Source organism: Balaenoptera physalus, assembly GCF_965194825.1.
Source record: "Balaenoptera physalus genome assembly, chromosome: 2".
NCBI classification, from domain to species: domain Eukaryota; kingdom Metazoa; phylum Chordata; class Mammalia; order Artiodactyla; family Balaenopteridae; genus Balaenoptera; species Balaenoptera physalus.
This window is the reverse complement of record NC_138883.1, coordinates 108,694,866-108,719,891: the sequence shown is the minus strand read 5'-3', so window position 1 is coordinate 108,719,891 and position 25,026 is coordinate 108,694,866. Positions and strand designations below refer to the sequence as shown.

At 36.0% G+C, this 25,026-nt stretch overlaps 1 protein-coding gene across 1 annotated transcript in view; it reads left to right on the top strand.

Annotated features, from left to right (window-relative positions):
- Positions 1-25,026, top strand: part of HERC1 (HECT and RLD domain containing E3 ubiquitin protein ligase family member 1) — a 214,066-nt gene that overhangs the window by 78,079 nt on the left and 110,961 nt on the right. Inside the window, exons 11-22 of the mRNA XM_082449135.1 lie at positions 218-352; positions 677-842; positions 6,096-6,221; positions 7,209-7,430; positions 10,392-10,544; positions 10,670-10,802; positions 12,160-12,351; positions 14,546-14,767; positions 17,258-17,431; positions 21,140-21,254; positions 21,343-21,463; positions 23,267-23,438. Coding sequence (XP_082305261.1) covers positions 218-352; positions 677-842; positions 6,096-6,221; positions 7,209-7,430; positions 10,392-10,544; positions 10,670-10,802; positions 12,160-12,351; positions 14,546-14,767; positions 17,258-17,431; positions 21,140-21,254; positions 21,343-21,463; positions 23,267-23,438 — 1,931 coding nt within the window. The remainder of the gene's footprint in view (positions 1-217; positions 353-676; positions 843-6,095; positions 6,222-7,208; positions 7,431-10,391; positions 10,545-10,669; positions 10,803-12,159; positions 12,352-14,545; positions 14,768-17,257; positions 17,432-21,139; positions 21,255-21,342; positions 21,464-23,266; positions 23,439-25,026) is intronic.

Genomic DNA, 25,026 nt, shown 5'->3' with positions numbered 1-25,026 from the left:
TGGTTATGTATTTTCTTCTTGAAGAATTCTAGAGATAGCCAATTCTTGGTTTTCCTCAGTTGCTAAAATGTAGGGTGTTATCACCTTTATAATCAGAAAGGTCTTCTGTATATCTTGTTAACATTTTTCAACTTTAATAATGGTTTAATTTTTGCTTTTGATCGTGTGAAAGTTTCATGTTAAGGCTTTTTCATGATTTTCTTATGCTTCCTTCTAGACAAGTTGTTGCCTGGCACCGACCTTATTGTGTAGACCTTGAAGAGAGTACCTTCTCACACCTTCGTTCATTTCTTGAGAGATACTGTGATAAAATAAACAGTGAGATTCCCCCGCTCCCTTTCCCTTCATCAAGGTATGTTATATATATGTGTATTTGTGTGTGTGCGCACATGTGCACACACATCTATTACTCATTTTGAATTTTGAGTTATTCTTTCTTATTCAATTTATCCCTCAATTATATGAAACTTCTTTATAATCTAAAAAATGAGCTAAACTTAGGTACTTACTGATAATAACCTTTAGAAAAATTTATCCATAATGTCATGAATCATGTTTTTAAAATTACTGTTAGTCATAATTTGAGAAAAAGTTTAAAGAGAAAAAATGTTATCCAAACTGGATAGCATGTGCTCTTTTATATTCCAGAAGTTCATAGCAGTTTATTTGGTTTCAGGGAACACCACAATTTCCTCAAGCTGTGCCTGAAGCTGCTTTCAAATCACCTTGCTCTTGCGCTTGCGGGAGGGGTAGCTACCAGCATTCTTGGGAGACAGGCAGGTCCGCTTCGAAATTTACTCTTCAGACTGATGGACTCAACTGTCCCAGATGAAATCCAAGAGGTAAGAGTATAGGACTTGTAAGTCTGTAGCTCAGCCACATCTCTCCCTGAGGTTGTAGCTCACAAATTCAGCTATGTATTGGAAAACTTCAATTGGATGTTCTTTCCGTTACTCCTGTTTTCTTGGTGGGAGTAAATTTTTTGGTGAACTTGTCCTTTAAGACAAAGGTCAGACATCGCCTCTGAGAAACCTTTCATTCCCTGCTCTCCTGCCAGGTTTGGTTTCTCTCATGTATGTTCTCATCACATCACATTGTTTTGTAATTGTCTACTTACAACTATGTCTGTCTTTTCTACCAGAAGATGAATTTCTGAGCACAAAGACCCAATTTTATTTTTAATTTTATTTTTATTGTGGTAAAATTTGCATAACATAAAATTTGCCATCTTAACCATTTTTAAGTGTGTAGTTCAGTGGTATTAAATACATTTATACTGTTGTACAACCATTACCACCATTTATCTCCATAACTCTTTTCATCATACAAAATTGAAATTCTGTACCCATTAAATAATAACTCCCTATTCTCCCCTCCCTTCAGCCCCTAGCAACAACCATTCTTTCTTTCTCTATGATTTTGATACTCTAAGTATGTCGTAAAAGTGGAATCATACACTGTCTTTTTGTCACTGGCTTATTTCACTTAGCATAATGTTGTCAACGTTTATCCATGTTAAGTAGCATATGTCAGAATTTCCTTTTTAAGGCTGAATAATCTTTTGATATTGTATATATTAAATTTTTGCTCATCTGTCATTTTTATGACCTTGGATTAAGCAATGATTTCTTAGATATGGTACCCAAAGCACAAGCAACCAAAGAAAAAAGAGATAAATTAGACTTCATCAAAATTAAAAACATTTTTATGGTGGTGCTGGAGAGGGGGTGCTGAGCTGTTGGGTATGAAGAGTAACAGAACAGACTGTATTTGCACTTGAAACTGCTTCTCAAGTTCAGATCAGGCAAGGAACAAACCTTGAAACAACCAACAAGACCAAAGAAGAGTACACTTAAGTTGAAGACACGACACTTGATCTGAAACAAGAAGTTTGTGCCTACTTAGCAGCTTTGAAAGAGCACTTCCCAATGCTGCTAGTAGTCTTTGTTTAAAAAAAAAAATTAAAAACATTTTTGCTTCAAAGGACATTATCAAGAAAATGAAAATACAGCTCACAGAATGGGAGAAATATTTATAAATCATATGTCTCGTAAGATTCTAGTTTACAGAATATATAAAGGATCCTTACAACTCAACAATAAAAAAGACAAATAATCAGAAAATGAGTCAAGAATCTGAGTAGACATATCTCCAAAGAAGATAGACATAGGCCAACTAAGCACATGAAAAAATGTTCATCGTTGGGCATAAAGGAAATGCAAATTAAAATCACAGTGAGATACTGCTTCACGCCCACTAAATGGCTATAATCAAAAAGACTGGTAATAGCAAGCATTGGTGAAGATGTAGAGAAATTGGAACCCTCATGCATTGCTAATGGGAATGTAAAATTGTACAGCCACTTTGGAAAACAGGTAGTTCTGTAAATAGTTAAACATAGAGTTACCACATACTGCAGCAATTCCACACCTAGGTCTATATCCAAGAGAATATAAAACATGTCCACACAAAAACTTATACATGAATGTTCATAACAGTATTATTCATTGTAGCCAAAAAGTGGAAACAAACAAATGTCTGTCAACTGGTGAAGGGATGAACAAAATGTGGTATGTCCATGCAATGTAATATTATTCAGCCCTAAGAGGGAATGAAGTACTGTTGTACAAGCTACAACATGAGTGAACCTTGTAAACATTATGCTAAGTGAAAGAAGCCAGGCACAAAAGGTCACATACTGTATGATTCCATATATATGAAATGTGCAGAGTAGGTAAATCCATAGAGACACAAAGTAGATTAATTGGCTGTCAGGGGTTTTGGGGGAGGGAGAGATGGGAAATGACTGCTAACGGGCACAGGTTTCTTTTTGGGGTGATGAAAATGTCCTAAAATTAGATAGTGGTGATGGTTGCACAACTCTGTGAATATACTAAAACCCACTGAATTTTATACTTTCAAAAGGTAAATTTTATGATGTGAATTATATGTCAATTAAAAAAAAAAAGCAAAAGAGATACAGTGATTTTCCAGCTAGAGGGACATATCCCTGGGATGTAGGTAGAAGGAATATTAACCTGGTGGTGAATGGGAACTTTGAGGATTAAATTTTACCAGGAACGAGGTAGTACAATATTTTTAAAAGGTTGAAAAGTATTGGAATAAAATCACGAAAGTAAACTTTAAAAAAATCTATTTTTATAATTGTTTATTCATTCCTTGAGTCTTCTTTGTAGCTACTCCTTAGGAGAATCCTTTGGAGGTGGATTCTCTCAGGATGTGTACAGGGCTGTTTCTGTTCCTCTTTCTTTATCCCTGAAACTTCTGGTAATTTATCTGTTTGCAGCAATCAGTGCTGCTGCTGTTTTTTTGTGTTTCTTCCTTTTTTGACACTTTATTTTGAAGCAGTTGTAGACTTAAGGAAAAGTTGCATAAGTAATAGGGTTTTCACGCATGTCTCAACCAGCTTCCCCTAATGCTAATGTCTTGTATAACTACAGTACAATTATCAAAACCAAGAAATCAACATTGGTTTAATACTATTAATTAAACTAAACACCTTATTAGAAATTTTATCAGTTTTTTGCTAATGTCCTTGTTCTTTTGCAAGACCCTATTCAGGATCCCATATTACGTTTAATTGGACACTTTATGAATACTGGTCAGTTATTTTATTGAATATCTCTCTGTTATTTTTCATGATTGGACTGAGGTTATGTGCTTTTGGCAAGAATACCACAGAAATGATGTGCCCTCAGTACATCATATCATGTGGTTCATGATATTGATGTGTCTTATTACTGGAGATTTTGACCTTGATCACTTGGTTAAGGTGGTGTCTGCTGGATTTCTACATAAATCAGTAACTTCTGAGAGAGGATAGGTAGAAAATATATTCTTTGAGAATATACTCACACTTAAATAGTTTGCGAATTGAATATCTTCATGAATAGTTGAGGCATAGTATTCTAAATTGTAAATCATTTTCTCATAAGAATTGTGAAGTCATCTTCTAGCTTTCAGGTTGTTACTCAGAAAATCAACACTATTCAAATTTTTGATCCTTTTATGGAAATCTTTTTCTCTCTGGATTCTGCAGCAAGTTCTACTTGTCCTCTCTGTTTTCATATTTTAAAATGATATGAACTGATGTGGGTCTGATTTTATCCATTTTTGTGTATATTTGGGTAGACTCTTAATTTGGAAACTCAGAGCCTTCAGTGTTAAGAAATTAGCTTGAAGTGTATTGTTGATTTTCTCTTTATTGTCTTCTGTGTTTTCTCTCTGTCTCTGGAACTCATTATTGGGATAATAGACCTCCTGGACCAGTCCTCTGTGTCTGATTTTTTTTAATGTCTAATTTTTTTAAAACTAATTAATTTATTTTTGGCTGCGTTGGGTCTTCGTTGCTGTGCGTGGGCTTTCTCTAGTTGTGGCGAGTGGGGGCTGCTCTTAGTTGCGGTGCGCAGGCTTCTCATAGCGGTGGGTTCTCTTGTTGCGAAGCACTGGGCTCTAGGCACGCGGGCTTCAGTAGCTGTGGCTCACAGTCTCTAGAGTGCGGGCTTCAGTAGTTGTTGCTCATGGGCTTCGTTGCTCCGCGGCATGTGGGATCTTCCCGGACCAGGGCTTGAACCCATGCATGTCCCCTGCATTGACAGGCGGATTCTTAAGCACTGCGCCATCAGAAAGGCCCCAGTCCTCTTACTTTTCTTATGTTTTCTTTCCTGTTTTCCAATCTTTTCTCCCCTCTACTTTATGAGAAATTAAATTTTTATATTCTAACCCTCCTATTGAGGTTTTTATTTTTTATGTCATATTTTTAATTTATAAGAGCTCTTTTCTTAATCACTGAGTGTTTCTTTTTTTCTAATTCAGCATCCTTATTTTAGTGGTAAAGAAGCTATGATCCAGAGAAGTTATGGGGCCTAAGATAATACAGCTATTTTTTATGCTGTTCCTGATACCTGGACCTTTGTTTGGCCAAGGCGTGCTCATTTTTCAACTTTTAACCTAAATGCCCAATCCTCAGGGAGACCCTCCATGACGAACCCGTAGACCGTGTTAATTGCCTTTATGTATGGGTGCTCACTCAGGTTTGCATTTCTTTTTACGTTGTCCTTGTGACTCCTTTCACACTTAAAATCACTTACTCAGCATCTCTTTTTCCTACTAGACTGTATGCTTATGAAAGCAGGGCTTTTATCTGTCTTGTTCATTTCTACATCCCCAGCACTTTGTAAAGAGCTTTACCAGGCTCAGCACTATAGACTCAACACTAAATATTTATTGCATAATGACTAGTTACTTAGTGGGAAATCCAAAATATATATTCTTTTTTTTTTTTTTTAAGTCTTTATTGAATTTGTTACAGTATTGCTTCTGTTTTATGTTTTGGTTTTTTGGCTGCGAGGCATGTGGGATCTTAGCTCCCCGACCAGGGATCAAACCCGCACCCCCTGCATTGGAAGGCAAAGTCTTAACCACTGGACCGCCAGGGAAATCCCCAAGATATATATTCTAAGTCTTCTTTTTTTTAAATTTTTTTTATCCATAAATTCTTTTTTTTTTAAAAGATTTATTATTTATTTATTTATTTATTTAATTTATTTTTGTCTGTGTCGGGTCTTAGTTGCGGCACGCAGAATCTTTGTTGAGGTATGCGGGATCTTTCACTGTGGCGCATGGGCTCCTCGTTGCAGCACACAGGCTTCTCTCTAGTTGTGGTGTGCAGGCTTCAGGGCACATGGGCTCTGTAGTTGTGGCGTGCGGGTTCCAGAGCGTGTAGGCTCTGTAGTTTGCAGCACACAGGCTCTCTAGTTGAGGCACGTGAGCTCAGTAGTTGTGGCACGTGGGCTTAGTTGCCCTGCGGCACGTGGGATCTTAGTTCCCCCGACCAGGGATTGAACCACATCCCCTGCATTGTAAGGCAGATTCTTTACAACTGGACCACCAGGGAAGTCCTTCTAAGTCTTCTTAAAGACATCTAAAGAAGGACTTGGCATGCTTTCTTTTATTCACATGCCTCCTTCTTTAGACTTCTTTGCTCTTAATAGTCAGTGGATTTATTTTTTATGTTTTTTTGTTAAAAAGATAAGAACCAGGCCAAATAAATCTGCTTTTCTTTTTTATATTAGGTGGTAATTGAAACTCTGTCAGTGGGAGCAACCATGCTGTTACCTCCATTACGAGAACGTATGGAATTACTTCATTCTCTTTTACCCCAAGGACCTGATAGATGGGAAAGCTTATCTAAAGGACAGGTGAGCCTTTACATGGTATCTAAGTAAACCAGTACTATATTACAAAAAAAAAAAAAAAAATAGACTGAGAGGGAAATAAAGCTAATCGATTGCCATGTGTTCAGGGAGTAATACTTAACTTGATGAGTCTGGTAAATCCTAGTATTTAATGTTTTCTGCTGGAAGAGTTCCCAGATTTCTAATGAAAGTAAAGCAAGTGATAACTTATTAAATGATTTGGGGCTAATTATTAAAATTATGTCTAATTTTTCCAATGTTGCTCACACTGTCAAACCAGAGATCTTTTAGTTTATTTGTAGTATTGTGAGTTGAAATCAAGGGCATGTGCTGCTGTTGGTTCCATGCCCAGAACTTTGAAATAGCTTACATAAAAAGTAAAAGAAGATGACTGTTGTGAAAAAGTACTTGATGATATGAGTATGCTTCTTCTTTCCATTTTTATTATCTTATGTACGTTAAAATAAGTCCATTTTGCTCAACCAAGTAGAACAATCAATTGTCGAGTTATAGATTGGAGGGAGAAAGTGGTATACTGGCAGTATATTAGCCACAGATGCTTTCCAATGAGTATTTTATATTAGTTTAGATTTCAAATGATTTATTTTAAACATTAGAATAAATAGTTTCATTGGTAATTCTGTAGAAGAATGTATAGTGTAATTTATCTGTTGACATTGCCTACTCCTCTTACTTATAGTGCTAAAATCATTATGTAGAGTGTGCCATTTTAGCTTAAGAGTTTCAGGTAGTAAAGGATGTAATAAAACACTGTAAGTTGCAGTTTCTCAAAAGGTATTAGTGGGATAGCTTTTTAAAAAATTACAGACTTCCTAAAAGATTATTGTTCATTAGGATATTAAGTGGATTAGTTAGCATCATTAGTATATATTTCCCCCCCCTCCCCGGGATCCTTTTTTTACTTTTCTAGTGCATTTTAAGCTAATTATTATTTGTTCCTATTTCATCGATGGAAATATTTTTCTTTAGAGAATGCAACTGGATATTATTCTAACAAGTTTGCAAGATCATACCCATGTAGCCTCCTTACTTGGCTATAGCTCACCCTCCGATGCTGCTGACCTCTCTTCTGTATGTACTGGTTATGGAAACCTGTCGGATCAACCTTATGGCACTCAGAGCTGCCATCCAGACACCCATCTGGCTGAAATTTTAATGAAGACTCTCTTGAGAAATTTAGGATTTTATACAGTAAGTTGCTCTTATTTTGTAGTTAAAAAAAAAAAAAAAGAATAAAGCTTGGGTTGGTTTTTTTTTTTTTTTTTTTTTTTTGGAGGGGGTAGGGATCACTTCAGGTCAAGGTATTTTGACATTTAAACGCTTATGAAATAAGTAAAACTAAACTCCACTCCCCGAAACGGGGGAAATATGTCAGATCTTCTGAAATATTGTGGGTGCCAAATGACTTGTAGTTGAGAGTTCCAAAGAGATTTGTTTTGGAATTTTACCAATTTTTTTCTGATATTAATGTACAAGAATAAACAGATAAAAATACTCAACAACATTTTGCAAGAGAAGAAGAATGAGGAAAGGATTAACCTTACCAGATATAATCTTATAATTAAATAATGTGGTTTAAATTGTTTAAAAATAGGCTGGTCAATTAATTAAAATTATTATTTTATTAAATTATTAAAAATAGGCTGGTCAATAGGAGAGAAGACAATGGACAGTATAGCTTTCTCTGTATTAGGATGCCCTTAGTTCTTACTCCCTGGTGTTTCTTAGATCCGTCACTTTTTTTCTTTCCATTTCTGTGGGTTCTAATCCATGCCATCACTACCTAATGGTAATAGCAGTGTTATAACTGTTGTCACTGTTGCTGGTCTCCTCTCAGCATCCAACTGCTAGAATAACCTTGTTGTATTCAATAACCTCATTTTATTAAATCAGAACTTTTTCAGACCCTTCATCATTTGGCTTACACACCACACTCATCTGAACTCATGCGTGGCACACCTATTTCCTCTTTTCTCTTCTTGTCTACCAATCTATGACTTCTTTAACACTTGACTGTTCTTGGAAGCCTTGCTCAAATAACCTTTTCTAACCATGTAATTATAACTGCATACCTCTCATCAGTTTTTAGAGTCAAAGTGTACTATGTGACTTAACTTTGAATAGTTTGTGTATCATTTCATATTGTCTCCTACTCCTATTCAGGGTCAGGTCTGTATATTCTTTTTCTTCTGTACAAGTCTTAGTGTTCTGTTCTGCCCAACTTAAAAGGTTGTTGACTAAGTCAGAGTGACAGTTGTTCCTGTAGAATTATTTTCTTTCAGATTTAAGGATGTAAATTTGAGCTGATGTTTGGCTGCAAATGGAATGGGAACAATGTTACAGTGTATCCATTTGGTATTAACTGAAATTTTTCCCCAAAGTTGTATTAAAGTAGTGCCTTTTTTATGCCAGTAAGGCTGAGGTAGATGTGTATATTATATGGAAATGGAAATAAAATACTAACTGCTTTTAGGCTGAAAATCATAAATTTTTGTTTCTTTCTGATGTAATTTAACCAAATTTGTCATGTTCTAAGATTTTAAAATAATGGTGCTGGTCTTAGTCTGTTTGGGCTGCTGTAATAGAATACCACAGAGTGGGCCGGCTTATCTACAACACAGACTTATTTCTCACAGTTACGGAGACGGAAAGTCCAAGATCAAGGAGACAGCAGATTTGGTGGTGCCTGCTTCTTGATTCATAGACAGCCGTCTTCTTGCTGTGTCCTCACACAAGGGAACTCTCTGGGGTCTCTTTTGTAAGGTCACTAATCCCATTCACGAGGGTTCTGCCCTCATGATTTAATCACCTCCCAGAGGCCCCACCTCCAAATACCACCACATTGGGGATTAGGTTCAACATAAGAATTTTGAAGGGACACAAACATTCATTCAGTCTCTAGCAGTGCTAATTTGGCTGCTTATAAAGGTGCGTATATAGGAAGGACCTTAAAATGTTCTGTGACTCTCTCTTGCGTATTTATAAACAAAGACCATACTTTATGCATAAAGATGTTCATCACATCATTATTATAAGAAAGAAAAGTTGGAAACAACTGAAATATCTAAAAGTTGGGGAATGGTTTAAGTACATTATGATATATATACTCAGTGGAATATTATGTCTCAAATTTTACGTACATATGGCTTATGAAAACATGTAAAATATTTGTGGATCTGTTAGAAAAGAGAAGACTAAAAATAGAATATGCAGTATTATGAAAAAAATGAAAAGTCACAAAAAAATCAGGAAAGAAATACACACAAAATATTAGATACGGTGGTTGACTAAATGGTGATTTAAAGTTTTTTAAAATACAGTTTTGGTATTTTCTAAATTTGTTACACTATTTCTGTTTAAAAAAAATATTTTTAACTTGAAATAACTTAAAACTCCCACAATAATTACAAGAAACTTTCAAAGAACTCTCCTGTACGCTTCAGCCAAATTTGCCTTTCCTTGTTTCCTTTCTTCCATCCATCATTTGAGAGTAAACTGCAGATGTCATGCTGGCTATTCCTAAGCACTTATATTTCTTAAGAATAAGGACATTCTCTTACATAACAACAGAACAATTATTGAATTCAGGAAATTTAACATTGACACAGAACTATTGTATAATACATAGTCCATACTCAAATTTCTACAGTTATCCCAGTAATGTCCTTTATGGCACCCTCCCTCTGCCCCCCAAATCCAGGATCATACATTGTATTTAGTTGTCATGTTTCTTTAGGCCACTTACTTCTTTTATAATCAGAAATAAATTTAATTTCTAAGAATTGTGTTCTTAGAAATTCAAATATGTGAAAACAAAACCTTTACATAGGAGGTCAGGAAAGCAATAGCATTAGAATGTTGAAATGTGTTGTCTTTGGGTATTGTTTTCCTTTTTCTTGTTTTCTGCATTTTCAAAGTTTTTGTGGTAAAACCACAAAAGTTTTTGTGGTGAAACTTTTTTTAATGGAAAAACAAATGGAAATTGCTTGATAAATCTTACCACCTTATAGCTAATGACAACATAGCAAAGATTTAAAGATTAATAATGGGAGAAAGGAGACAATGGCTTCTTAAATCAGAATCATTTATGGTAGGTCATTAATTTCACTTTCAAACACTTCAAATATAATTTTAATTTATGTATCATTTTAGGATCAAGCATTTGGGGAGCTAGAAAAGAATAGTGATAAATTTCTACTTGGAACATCGTCTTCAGAGAACAGTCAGCCTGCTCATCTTCATGAACTGCTGTGTTCACTGCAGAAACAGCTGCTGGCATTTTGCCATATCAATAACATTAGTGAGGTATGTGATTCTTTGCCTTTTATTGTCTCTTCTCAGGGACCTTGAAACTCAGATATTTGGGTAAGCCACGATATTTTTCTACCTTGAATCTTCCAAAGTAGTAATTTAGGAACTTTTTTCCTCAGAACTCAAGCAGTGTGGCATTGCTTCATAAACATCTTCAGCTCTTGTTGCCTCATGCCACAGATATTTATTCACGTTCTGCAAATTTGCTCAAAGAAAGTCCTTGGAATGGCAGCGTTGGAGAAAAATTAAGAGGTGTGTTTGGTACTGGGTTTCATATTTAATCAGTGGTTGTAAAGCAAGAGTTCTGGCCTTTCCAAAGCTTTAAGAGGGCCGGAAACCTCTGAGTGGAATAGGAATGACGTTGAATCTCCTTTGTTATCGAAGATCCCTTTGATCTTGGTTTTGGGGTGATGGCAACAGTGATTGATCTGATTAATCTTAAAAGATGCTAATTGGTGTGACAGAGGTCTAATTTAAAGGAATTAGATGATATATACTCAAAAAGATTAATATTAAATGGCATAAAGTGAGATTTTCATCTCTTTCTTTACCTTTCTTTAGCATTTACCATCTCTTTCTGTCTTGAAATGCTTTCTTTTCTCTGGTCTTCTGTGTAGTCACAATCCTGTATTTACACATATCTCTTTGACCACTCTTTTTCAGTCTGTTCCTGTAAGCTCCTCTTTTTTGGGCATGCCCTTTAATGTTTAGGATCTTCTGAATTTTGCCCTCAACCCTCTTTTCTCTGAGAATGATCTTATCTGGTCCTGTTGTCTTTAACCGCCATGTGTATGTTGACTCCCATATATGCATCTAGCTGAGAACTCCTTTTTTACACAAGAGCCTTTCTCTAGTTACCTACTAGGTGCCTTTTCTTGATTATCCCAAAGATAGGTAAAATTTGGTAAGTCTGTCCAAAAGCAACTTATTTCTGAAGTTTCCTCGCTGAACAAAGAAATAAATAAACTGAGAAACTAAAACCATTGCTTACTAGACACTTGCATTTTGTTGTTCCACAGGCGTCTAAAATTTAATTTGTTCAAATTGAGTTCATCTCTGAATGGTCTTCTTGCCCCCAAATACAATAAAATATTGACACAGAATTGATTAAAAACCAATACAGATAATTTAAAAAAACAGATGTTTTGAGGTGATTTTAATTTTAAAAAAAGTGAATTTGGTTTAAAAAACATAAAAGACTTCCTACAGTAGAATGTAAGCACCATGAGGGCAGGAATTTTTAGTTCTTTGTTCACAGCTGTACACCTTTCACCTATAATAGTGCCTGATATGTTGTATGTGTTCAATAAATATTTCTTGAGTAAATCTGAAAATGAGAATAAATTTGTGAATGAGAAATTCATAATGCATTTTAAGGGAAGCAGCTATAATCCTTTGAATTTGTTGGCACAAGGATATTTGTGCTTTCCCATAAAGTGTCTGTTGGTGACACTTTCTGAAAGTGAGTAAATACTAACCCAACCCTAGCTACCAGAGAGTTATATAATAATTCAACAAAGAGTTCTAGGCGGAAATAGTATTTATTAGTTTTTTTGTTTTAAGTTTGTTTGAAACAATTGATGCCTGTTAAATTTCTTACCCTTCATAGATGTGATATACGTCTCAGCTGCAGGCAGTATGCTCTGCCAGATTGTTAACTCCCTACTGTTACTCCCAGTGTCGGTGGCTCGGCCTTTATTGAGTTACCTCCTCGACTTGTTGCCACCTCTTGACTGCCTTAATAGACTCCTGCCAGCGGCCACTCTTTTAGAAGACCAGGAGTTACAGTGGCCTCTTCATGGTAAGTAAAGATAATAAAGGAGCAAATAATGCTGTTGAGAAAAGTTGTTTCTCTTGCATGCATCAGGTAAATCATATCTGACACTTGGTTATTTAATGTAATCAAAAGATAAAGTTGTTACTGTCTAAAAGCTTATAGTGTGAAGTGGGCAGCTGAGATGGGAAAATTTAAGAAAGTTGCTTATATATAAGTGTCACAAATAAAGTCTTTATCTGATCATCAGGCTTGAATAGTATATTTCATTGATTCCAAGACATGCTTTTCTTCAAATTTTGACATGGCTTAATTTGGATACATCTTACAGTGGATGATAGGAGGCATTGTTTCATAAATCAGTCAACAGCATAATGACACATTTTACAATCAATGAATTGATTTGTTTTATTTCTTAAATGCAAACGTTTTTAGTTTTAAATCTCTATTCGACAGTAAAATATTTTGTATTTTGGTTGGATATGTAGATAACTGATTGAATGTAAAAGATGGAAATTGGAAACCTATCTTTCTGTGTTTTTCTTTTTAGGTACTTTATAGGAAATAGCATTTTGATTTTAGATGTAATATGTGAATTCACTCTTAATTTATAAAATGTTGATGATTTTATTCCATTGAATATAGCTTAAAATATCATGTCTAGAAAACATCAATGTATTTTTCCATTGAAGTCTGTCTATCCTAAGGCTATCAAAGGAGTTTCATTACTGAAATCTTAAAAACCTTTCAAGTTTAAATGAGGTCACATGTTTTATGGAAAGAATCCTGGTCTAAGGCATAAAAAGATTTAGATTTTAGTATTGGCTCTGTTTGAACTTGGCTGTATGATCTTGGGCAAGTCACTTATAACTTCTTGAAGCCTTGGTTTCTTCTCCTGGAGAGATTGGGATTGGACAGAATAGTTTGAGGGCCCGTCTTATATCCCATTGTTCTGTGACAACTGGGTTTAGATGAAGTCAAGTGTTAAGGTTACAGCTGTATCAGGATATTGATTAGGCTTTATATGGAGCCATTCCAGGTTTACTCCTGTTTTTCTAAAGCATCTCAGAATTTGCTAAGACTTACTCTATCTGTATTAGGCGAGGAAGGTGTCATTTTATTTTGGATTTTTGCATCTGTGTTCATAACTGATTTCTTCCCATGATCTTCCTTTTTCATGCTATCCTTGTGTCATTTTTATGACCACAATTATACTAACCTCATAACATCAGTTTGGAATCTTCCTTTTTTTCCCTTTTCTCTGAAATAATTTGTGTAATTTAGGAGTTATCTCTTCTTGAAGGTTTAAAAGAGTTTATAAAAACTATCTGGCCCTAGTGTTTTTTTATAGGTAGATGTTTGGCTATTAATTTTCCTTTTTTAGTGGTTATTGTTCTCTTACAGCTTTTTGTTTCTTCTCAAATCCATTTCAGAAATTGATATTTTTTCAGAAAACGTCATTTTGTTGGTTTTCAAATTTATTGACACAGAGTTGTTCATAATATTCACACATAGTTTTTAAAAATCTCTAGTGTATCTGTGGTTATATCCTCTTTTTGTATTTTTAATTTTAAAATTTATGCCATCTTTTTTTTCTGGATTAATTTTATTAGAGGTTTGTCCATTTTATTAGTGTTTTCAAATACCCAGTTTTTGAATTTGTTGATTTCTTGTGTTTTTCTTTTATGATTTCATTGATGTCTCTTCTTATCTTTATGGCTAACTGTAGTATTTTTTTTTTTTTTAAGTGAAGAACTTTTAAAAACAAATGTACAATAAGAAAGCATGGGTCTTGATCTTAGTATAGGACAGATCTGAATTCAGGCCTTAAAAGCATTGAACAATACTAAGTGTCATTTTACTAGATCAGCTCTTGTTTTATTTTGGAGGGATGAGCTACCTTAGTTACTTACTCTTAAGGTTGAAATTTGATCTGGACAGTGAAAAGTAGGAATAGAGTCAATGGGGGGTAATTCTGCCATGTACTGTTTCAATGTTTATCTCAAAATCAGTAACTTTACAGAGCAGATTTTTATTTGATGGTAAACTTATCTGAATATATTTTAAATTAGCCTACTAAAGAGAGTATATACAGAAAGTGTTGTAATCTGTGTTTTCATTATAAAATTATTTTGCTTCAGTGTCTTGTTGCAGTGCAATATAAATGAAAAAGCTTGAGAATCTTCAACACCAGATAAATTACTAATGATTTTGTTTTCAGGAGGGCCAGAACTGATTGATCCTGCTGGTGTGCCATTACCTCAGCCAGCCCAGTCCTGGGTGTGGCTTGTTGATCTGGAAAGAACAATTGCTCTTCTTATTGGACGATGTCTTGGTGGCATGCTTCAGGGTTCGCCTGTGTCTCCAGAGGAACAGGACACTGCATATTGGATGAAAACACCACTTTTTAGTGATGGTGTAGAAATGGATACCCCTCAGTTAGGTAATGTGTTTCTCTGCAGTATTTAGAATACATGCTTCTGTTTGTACCTCCTTTGGAGACTTCTCTTATTCTGGGTTTGCTGAATAGAGAACTGATAGAAAACAAATGCAACATTTGCAGGATAGGGGATCCAAGACTGTAACTTGGAGCCCTCAGAAAAACAGTTAAGTCCTGCAGCATCGTATAGTGAAAAGAGCCGCTGAACTAGGGAAATGTAGGTCTGGTTCTGCTCTGTTTTTATTTATCACTCATTTTGAGCAAGTCATCTAACTCATAAAAATGGGAAAATGCTTAATTACTTGTGTTCTGGGGCTTGGAGGTTATGAAACTGCTTCATAGAAGGTTACTGACCATGACTTACCAGGGCTCAGGTCATAAACACCTCTCAGTTGTGAGGGCCAGTCCCTTCTCCTCCCAGCCTGTCCTACTTTCAAGCTGATGTTACCTTGTGTGATTCCTTATTTTTTTCCTCCCCATTTATGGTACCTTTGGTGTTTCCTTTCCTGCCTCATCTTCCATTTGTCTACTTTGATGGTAGGCTAGCTCTCAGACTGTCTGAACATGAGGATTTCTCCAGTTCCTGAAAGATGATGTAGTTGTTTTGTCTAGGATTGGTCCTTTAATCTCTCTGAACCTCTAATTTCAATCCTTAAAATAATGAGTTAGATTAGATAGCCCATATGGTCTTATTAGATTTTATTTTATTTATTTATTTTTAAGAAATGTTTATTTATTTTGGCTGTGCCAGGTTTTAGTTGCAGCACGTGGGATCTTCGTTGTGGCATGTGGACTTCTTAGTTGCGGCACGTGGGATCTAGTTCCCTGACCAGGGATCGAACCCGGGCCCCTTGCATTGGGAGCGCAGAGTCTTACCCACTGGACCACCAGGGAAGTCCCTAGATTTTAAATTTATTATTTCTCTGATAAGAGAAAGAGACTCAGAGAGTGTCCAAGAAGCAAAATCTAAGAAAAATCTCAATCTAAGAGAATCTCAAGAGGAGAAACAAAAAGTAGAAACCATGACAAAAATCATGGAGATTTCTGCTTTGGGGTTGGAGGGTTGGAGGGTGGGAGTGAGAGATGTTGAAGATTTTCTTCCTTTTCCAAATAGGAGTGTATATTCATTGTTTCATTTATGAACCAGAAAGTGATTCCAGCCATGGCTGATGAATGCTAGACTGGTACTTAGGAACGTTTGTATCAAAAAAAGTAAAATCATGTTTTTTTTCAAGGGGTATTTAACATCATAAAGATAGTTCCAGTGCTATCAGTGTTTAACTCTGTGATAGTCCCAAATGTCCTCCTGAGGACAAAAGTATCTTTATCTCTACCTTCCTCATATTTCTGTTATGTGTACTTTACTCAACTGGCCTTTGGTATGAATATAATCAATTTCAGTTTTAATGTTATTTTTCACGTTTTAAATTATAAAATTATGAAACTATTAAAATGTTACGTTTTATGTTTAAATACTTGCATATATTGGACTTCCCACAGTGGTTAAGAATCTGCCTGCCAATGCAGGGGACACGGGTTTGAGCCCTGGTCCAGGAAGATCCCACATGCCACGGAGCAACTAAGCCCGTGTGCCACAACTACTGAGCCTGCGCTCTAGAGCGCGTGAGCCACAACTACTGGGCCTGCATGCCACAACTACTGAAGCCCACGCATCTAGAGCCCATGCTCTGCAACAAGCCACCACAACGAGAAGCCTGTGCACCGCAACGAAGAGTAGCCCCCGCTCACTGCAACTAGAGAAAGCCTGTGCGCAGCATCGAAGACCCAACACAACTAAAAATAAATAATAATAATAAAAAACAAAGATAAGCAGTAGCTTCTAAAAAAAATACTTGCATATATTAGGAAGAGGCTCTTGTCTGTAAAGTTGTAAATAAATGATAATTTAGTTATATTGTGGGTTAAATTGACTTTGGGTATTAGCCCAGGAACCTGTCATTTAGAGAAGTGTTTTGTTTTTTAAATGGAAAATGAATTCTTAATGCCAACTGTCCCATTGGAAAGTTAGGAACCACCTGAACAAATGTAAATATCAGTTGAGAAATTGTTCAAGTATCAATATCTTTGATCTTCCTTAAATCATACTGAAGTGATTATTTTCCCTTAAGTCTACAAAAAGAAAAGAAAAATCTTGGCTAGTCTCTTTCCCAGTGGTCCCATGTTTCTCAACAAGGATATCAATCCGTTTTGAGCAAGAAAGTTCTTTGTTACACAAGACTGTGCTGCACATGTAGGGCCCTGCCTACCAAAATGCCAGCACTCCTCCCTGGAATGTTACATTTAGTCACATAAAGAAAGGGGTGATACTATGCCCAATTGAGAAGCATTAAAGGACTTTACCTTTGTAGCATCTACTTAAAATGGTTTGAAATGTATCATTTCATATGCATTAAGTAAATATGGTAAGATTTTATTTGTAGCACCAAAATTTACAAAGCTTGAAATCGATAACTTGTGTAATTTTTTTTTTAGATAAATGTATGAGTTGCCTATTAGAAGTAGCTCTTTCGGGAAATGAAGAACAGAAGCCTTTTGATTACAAATTGCGGCCTGAAATTGCTGTCTACGTAGACTTGGCATTGGGTTGTTCAAAAGAGCCTGCTCGAAGCCTTTGGATCAGCATGCAGGATTATGCTATTAGTAAAGGTAAGATGAAGAGGCTAAAGGGGGTAAATATGTAGATAGCTCATAATTCCAACTAATATAAGTATAGTATAATATATGTAAATAGAAAATCACAGGGATTACCCTATTACTTTTTTATAGAAAAAAGGATTTTACAATTAACATTTTTAAAAATAAATTTATTTGTTTTATTTATTTTTATTTTTGGCTGTGTTGGGTCTTTGTTGCTGCGCACGGGCTTTCTCTAGTTGCGGCGAGCGGGGGCCACTCCTCGTTGTGGTGTGCGGGCCTCTCACCACGGTGGCTTCTCTTGTCATGGAGCGTGGGCTTCAACAGTTGTGGCATGCCGGCTCAGTAGCTCTGGCTCGCGGGCTCCAGAGCACAGGCTCAGCAGTGGTGTCACACGGGCCCAGTTGTTCCACGGCATGTGGGATCTTCCCGGACCAGGGTTCGAACCCATGTTGCCTTCATTGTCAGGTGGATTCTCAACCACTGCACCACCAGGGAAGTCCCTACAATTAACATTTTAAAAACAGTTTCTTATTCCTGTTTGTGGAACATTTTGAAGTGCTTGGTAAACCCCGTGTATTCTTTTATATACATATATCCCACTTGAAGAAAATCCACTGTGGGAAAATTGAGATTTGTGTGAAAAATAAATCCAGAGGCAGCATTTTACTGAAGGATTCCATGCAGCGTAAATGGATCTAGTATAAGAGTTGTTTAATGAATCTCTTCCCTTTGTGAGCCCTGGTGAAGAACTGAAATGATGTGTATGTGGAAGTCTGAGCTCTGGGCCTTGGTCATTTTCCTCCTGTGTAAAACACTTGCCCATTTTAGAGTGCTAGTGAAGATACCAGTTTGAAATGAGGTATATTATTAAGTACAGCAGTAAAGTGCTATGCAAGTGTGTAGTGGTATTTCAGTTTCTAATATTACTTGATTAATAAAATTAATTTTCTGTACAAGTTTTCAAAGGTTATACCTGATTTCTTTTTAGCTCCCATCCCCTTTTAACAATGACTTGGATTGTTCAGAATCACATACTCCTAGTTGTCTTTCTCCACGTTGCTCTTTCTTTAGTCCCTGCTCCCCTGTGTCTTTGGATTTTCTTCCTTCTGTGATAGAAATGGTAAAAGTAAATACATTTTCACCTTTACTTCATATAATAAAAATGAGATACATATCATTCAGATCTTTAAAACACCAGTGAGATGATACCTTTGAAAGTTTAATCTCATCCAGTTTGTCATTCATTTATTCATTCTATTGTGTTGACTTTCAGCAGTGGTAGAAAAGTATGATAGTGGAGGAGAAAAAAAGCTTACTTTCTAAGTTGTATTTTCTGATATCCTCTTATTTGCATCATTTTCTTGGAATGTGCGTTTAGGTTTTTTTTTTTTTATAAATTTATTTTTATTTTTATTTATTTTTGGCTGCGTTGGGTCTTTGTTGCTGCACGTGGGCTTTCTCTAGTTGCGGCGAGCGGGGGCTACTCTTCATTGCGTGGGCTTCTCATTGTGGTGGCTTCTCTTGTTGCGGAGCACGGGCTCTAGGCACGCGGGCTTCAGTAGTTGTGGCACGTGGGTTCAGTAGTTGTGGCTCGTGGGCTCTAGAGTGCAGGCTCAGTAGTTGTGGCGCACAGGCTTAGTTGCTCCACGGCATGTAGGATCTTCCTGGACCAGGGCACGAACCTGTGTCCCCTACATTGGCAGGTGGAGTCTTAACCACTGCGGCACCAGGGAAGCCCAGGTTTTCTTTTATAACACATTATCACTTGTTACTTTTCAGTGAGCACTTTAAAAAACTGGATATAAACATAAAGTGAATAAAAACTCATATGGCTCCATTTGTTCAATTGCTTGTACGCTATAGCCTAGACTTTATACCTGAGTAGTGGAAACATTTTGTAGTGCTTGGTATGAAATGACTATAACTTTACCGAAGGTGTTTTAAAAGAACCTATTACTATAAACATTGCACAGGAGGATAATCCCTGATAAATTTGACATACTGCAAAGGATGTTACTTCAGTTTGCTTTTAAATTGAATATTAGCTTTCTTGAAATGGGGTCGTTTGATTTGAAGTCATAGCAGTTTTCAGAATAGCAAGCGATCCCTTGGAACAGATGATCTCTCAAGAACCTAGTGTGGAAAATTCTGTGTGTAATACAGACTATCGTTTTAAGATTCTCTATTGGCTGTAAGATTTTCTTAAAATCTTACATGCTTATATTCACTTTTTCACCTGTAAAATAGGTAAGTCTTAACTTAATTTTTTACCTAAGCATCCAGAAATGATGAAAACCAAGCTGTAAAATTTTTGTCTTAAGATAGGAGTTTTAAAAAGGAATTAAGAGCAAATAAAGTTAACTTGGGGCTTAATATTTTCCAAGGGTGTTTTTTGTTTGTTTGGTTTTGTTTTTAAGTAGCATGGTAAATCTGTCAAATTAACGGAGTCTAGCAGACATTCTGGGAGTAGACAGTAAATCTCCCATCCCCATTTGGAATCTACTGAATATTTCATTTTTAAAGTACAGAACTGGTGTGCTGACATGGAATTAAAGAAAGCAGCTGACTAGTGTTCATCATCTAATGCTGTGATTTGGGTTTTCAATTGCACATACTCATCTCTGTCCAAATGTTGTTTCATTTCTTACCCACCTAAATGTACATGTATTCACAGTATCTAATGGCTTCAAATACCACATATATACATACTTGACTAATTTACTCAATATCTCTACTAGGATGTCTAATACATAGTATTCAGAACCAGACTCCTGATTACAGATACCTATCCCCCCAAAGGGCTGTCCTTGTGATCTTCTCTCAGTAAAAGCCAACTACATTCTAAATACATTATAGTCATCCTTGTCTGCTCTCATGTTCACATCTGATCCATCAACAAATTTCTTCAACTCTACCTTCAGAATACATCTGGAGTCTGACCACTTCTTACTAACCCCACTGCTACTACTTTGGTCTGAGCCACCATCATTTCTTACCTGAATTACTGTAATAATTACTTCTGCTGTTGCTGTTCCTATAGTAAATTCTGCACTCAGCAGTTAGAGTGAGCCTTTTAAAACACAGATCACATCATCCCATATCTCTGTTCACAGTTTCTAATGGTCCTTCCCATTTCCCTCAGTGTAAAACCTAGAGGACTTGCAATGGCCTGCAAGGCCCTATGTGATCTGGACCCCAGACAGCTTTCTGATGTCTCCTGCCACTCTCGTGCATGCACATTTTGCTCTAGCTGCACTGGCCTCCTTGAACTCAGGCAGGGCCTCTACATAGTTTTTTTGAAAGGACACTGTTTGTGTGGCTTCTTCCTCTACGTCATCTAGATCTCTCTGCTCGATGGTAGCCTTATCAGTGACCTTCCCAAACCAGGCTGTAAAAAATAGTAAACCCACACAGTTCGGTATTCCCTGGTCTCCTCACCCTGCTTTATTTTTCTCCATAGCACTTATCTGTCATATTAATGTTTTTATTTATTGTCTCCTCATACCCCGCCCCCACCGCAACTAGAATATAAGCTCTGTGAGATCTGGGCCTTAGTTTTGTTCACTGCTGTATTCCTAGTATGCGGAATCTAGTAGGTGCATTTGTTAAATAACTGCTTAGGAAAATGATAAAATTCAGGTGTTAGATTACTAAAGCCATTAAAATTACCTCTGAACTGTTTTCTGTGAAATGTCAGTGTATCATTTTTATTTTCAGATTGGGACAGCGCAACTTTAAGTAATGAGTCACTCTTGGACACTGTGTCTAGATTTGTTCTTGCAGCTCTTCTGAAACACACAAATTTACTCAGTCAAGCATGTGGAGAAAGCCGGCAAGTAACTTAAAACTATCCTCAGACAAATATTTGCTCTCATGATGTTTGAAATTAGGTAACTTTTCTATTTTGCTTCTTTATTTAGATATCAACCTGGTAAAAGCTTATCAGAAGTGTACCGTTGTGTGTACAAAGTTCGAAGTCGTTTACTTGCTTGCAAGAACCTTGAACTTATTCAGACCAGGTCATCATCAAGAGACAGATGGGTAAAGTTGGAAATCAGTTACTCTGTGTTTTTCTGCAAGCTATGAGAGATAGCTCCATATTGGTGTATGTGAGGGGAAAAAAAATGTGGCTTAATTATTGCAGATGTTCAATAAATATTGAATAGTTCTTTTTCTAGTGAAAAAAATTGGATGAGTAGAAGATTGGGGGTTTATTTAACCACCCATTTATCAAGTGTGATATGGCTGCTAAGGAAGTTTATATATTCTTAGGCCATATAGGTAATAACAACAAATTGAATTGTCCAAATCATATGAAATATTATTCCTTTGTTTTACGCTCATCAGACCATGTTTGAATTATCCTATTTGATTTGGGGTGCCATAACTTATGAGGGATATTAGCAAACTTAGATTGGTTAAAGGTCTGAAAATCATCTTATACAAGAACTGGAAAGTGTCATACATGTTTGGCTTAGAGAATGAAAGCAAAGGGGAGTCGCATGATAGGTGCTGTAAAGATATTTAAAGGGCTTCCATGTAGGAGAGGAAGTAAATGTGTTCCCTGTTGTTCCAGAGGGCACAGGTAGGACCAAAGGGTAACAACTGAATGGAGAATCATTGTTAGCTGAATGTAAGGAAAAAAGCCTTCTAATTATTAGAGTTGCCCACCGCTGGAGGTAAAGATTGAAAACTTTTATTAAGGATGTTCCAGAAGTAATTCTTGCAACAGAAATGAGATGATTTCTAAAGTGCTTGGTAATCCTGATAGCACAATCCTATAATTATGAGTATAGCCTGATACCTCACCTTCAAAAGTGCTTACTTTGAAACGTCATATGTTAGATGCTTTGCACTCCATTATTTAGATCTTAGATTTTAAAAACCAAACTTTATCTCTACATTTGTATTATAGTATTCTTTTGGCATACACTGATTTAATATTTGTGGATCCGACTATTTGTTAGTGACCTTGAAAGCCCATGAAATGTACTAATTAGCCATTTTGTTGAGTCTCAAATTTGAAACTTACATATTGTGGAGATACATGACTTATGTATTTTGTGAGTCTGACTGACTGCTCAGTATCCCCATCCAATCATGAATCACAAAATAACTTTTATTGTACATCTGAGGATATCATTAAAAATTTTCACTTGTGCTTTATACTGAAATATATGGGGTTTTTGTGACTCTCTTCACCCCTGTTGTAAGGACTCTTTTTTTCAGATGACTGCTAGGGAGCATAACCACCATGGGAAATAAAATTAACATTGTCCTTACCAGATTTCTAATTTTCGGTTTCCTCAGGGACAAACAAAGTAAAGAAAATAATTAAAAACAATACTGTTTGTATAATTGAAATTTGCTAAGAGAGTAGAACTTAAAGTTTTTCACCAAAAAAAGGTTAAAAAATACTGTTTTGTTTTAAATTAGCATTATTAAACATTTATACAGAGTAACAATAACATACACAGCTTGAGGGAGACTGAATGGAATCACATTTCATGTTCTTTACCTTTTATGCTTGGTGTCATACTTGACTCATTTTAAGTTAGCAGTTTACAGCAGAACAGCAATATATATGAGTCAATTTACAGCATGACATTTTAATCAAAATATTGAGGAAGAGAGCATAGTTAGATGTTTCTGTATCTTTTGTGTACATACATTTTTTTCTAATCTTTTCAGATTTATCCAGTATATCTTTTGTTTTTGTGGTAAAATTCATGTGTTATTACTGCTATTAGCATTATTTCCCATGATAAAAAAGTCAAGGTTTTAATGATATTTTTCAAAATTAAAAAAATATATATTCAGTGTAGCTCTGATCATTTCTTTAAGATCTCAGAAAACCAAGACTCTGCAGATGTTGATCCTCAGGAGCATTCATTCACCCGGACCATTGATGAAGAAGCTGAAATGGAAGAACAGGCTGAGCGAGACAGGGAAGAGGGGCATCCAGAGCCGGAGGATGAGGAGGAAGAACGGGAACACGAAGTGATGACAGCTGGCAGTGAGTATATCCGTCTTGCTTTACAGATACACACTGTGGCATTCTTTTTGGTAGGGAAACTGACTGTAGAAGAGAGAGGCAAAAACATTTCCTTACTGTTTTTCTAAAGAGATGTGATATTCTCCTGATGATCTGATTAGCTACATTTCAGTTCTTACAACTGCTAGTTCCATTCTGAAGCTGTTGGATTGCATGTTTTGGGCTGAAAAGCTCTGGAAGCAGGCTTTTGGAAACAGTACCTGTTCCACTGAGTCTCATTCATGAAGTGATGCCCATGAGTCATTGGATAGGGACATTCAAAGCATGTTCTCTGGAGGGTACCAAGTTGTCCATTCGCCTGGCTGGCCTCTGGGTGGTGAGGAAGAGAGCCCCTTTCTAAGCCTATGAGGAGAGCCCAATTATTTTCCATATGTAGAACTTTTTAAATTCTAAACTTCACCCACTGACTGCACTGCAGTTTTCAGTAGAGAGTAAGAATATACATGAGAATATTATTGGCTGGTGAATGACATTTTTCATACTTTTTTATTACAAGGCTACAGATAGTTTTAAAATGTAATCATTTAGATGTTTAAAGAGAAATATCGAAGCTTTGAAACATTTGTTATCTTTTGAGTGATTTGGCTGTTTCAAGTTAAAGTGTATATTTACTTTTGTAGCCTAAAACATTTTGGCCATCTATGCATTTGGTATTGAGATTATATATATATTTCAATCAATTTGACACTACTTTATTATCAATTTATCTGTGTTGTGCATACTTCTAAAAATGATTTTGAGGTGACTCAAAACAAGGCCAAAACCCCTTAAAACAAGAGGAGAAATATAAGGTCCAAATGGAGAAGAGGGGATTGGAGATGAGGAGGTGGAGAATAATTTTATATATATATTAAAAAAAAAAATATATATATATATATATATGTAACGTGTGTGTGTGTGTGTATATATATATATATATATATATATTTTTTTTTTTTTGTCTGTGCTGCGTGGCTTGCAGGATCTTAGCTCCCCAACCAGGGATTGAAGCTGGGCCCTGGCAGTGAGAGCGCTGAGTCCTAACCACAGGACCACCAGGGAATTCCCAGAGAATAATTATATTTTAAAACCTAGACTGAGGGAACATTTACAGATGAACTTAAGACTTAGTTTAGAAATTCCTAAAAGCAAAGACCAAAGGGGAAAACACAGTAACAAAAGATAACCCTCAATTATATTAAAAGAAAGCATAATAGTTACCCAGGGAGTAATAATTTTTAAACTAGCTGCCATTTTTGAGCATCAGTTATATGCTGGGCACTGGGTCAAATGCTTCACATAGATTAACTCATAATCCTCTCTGTCTTAGATGATTTCTAATATTACCCTGTTCTAAAGATGGACAAACTGAGGTTTAAGGAGGCAAAATTATGTGCCTAGGGCCACTGTTCGTAGCAGCTGGAATTAGAACCAGGTCTGCCCCAAATTCCAGTAACCATTCTCTTAATTACTTTAACTGATTTCCGGCTCTAGACTGTTAGTTTGTTGCTTTGATTTTCTTAGAAATAAGGAACTTTCAACAACATAATGAATATATTGTCATAATAAT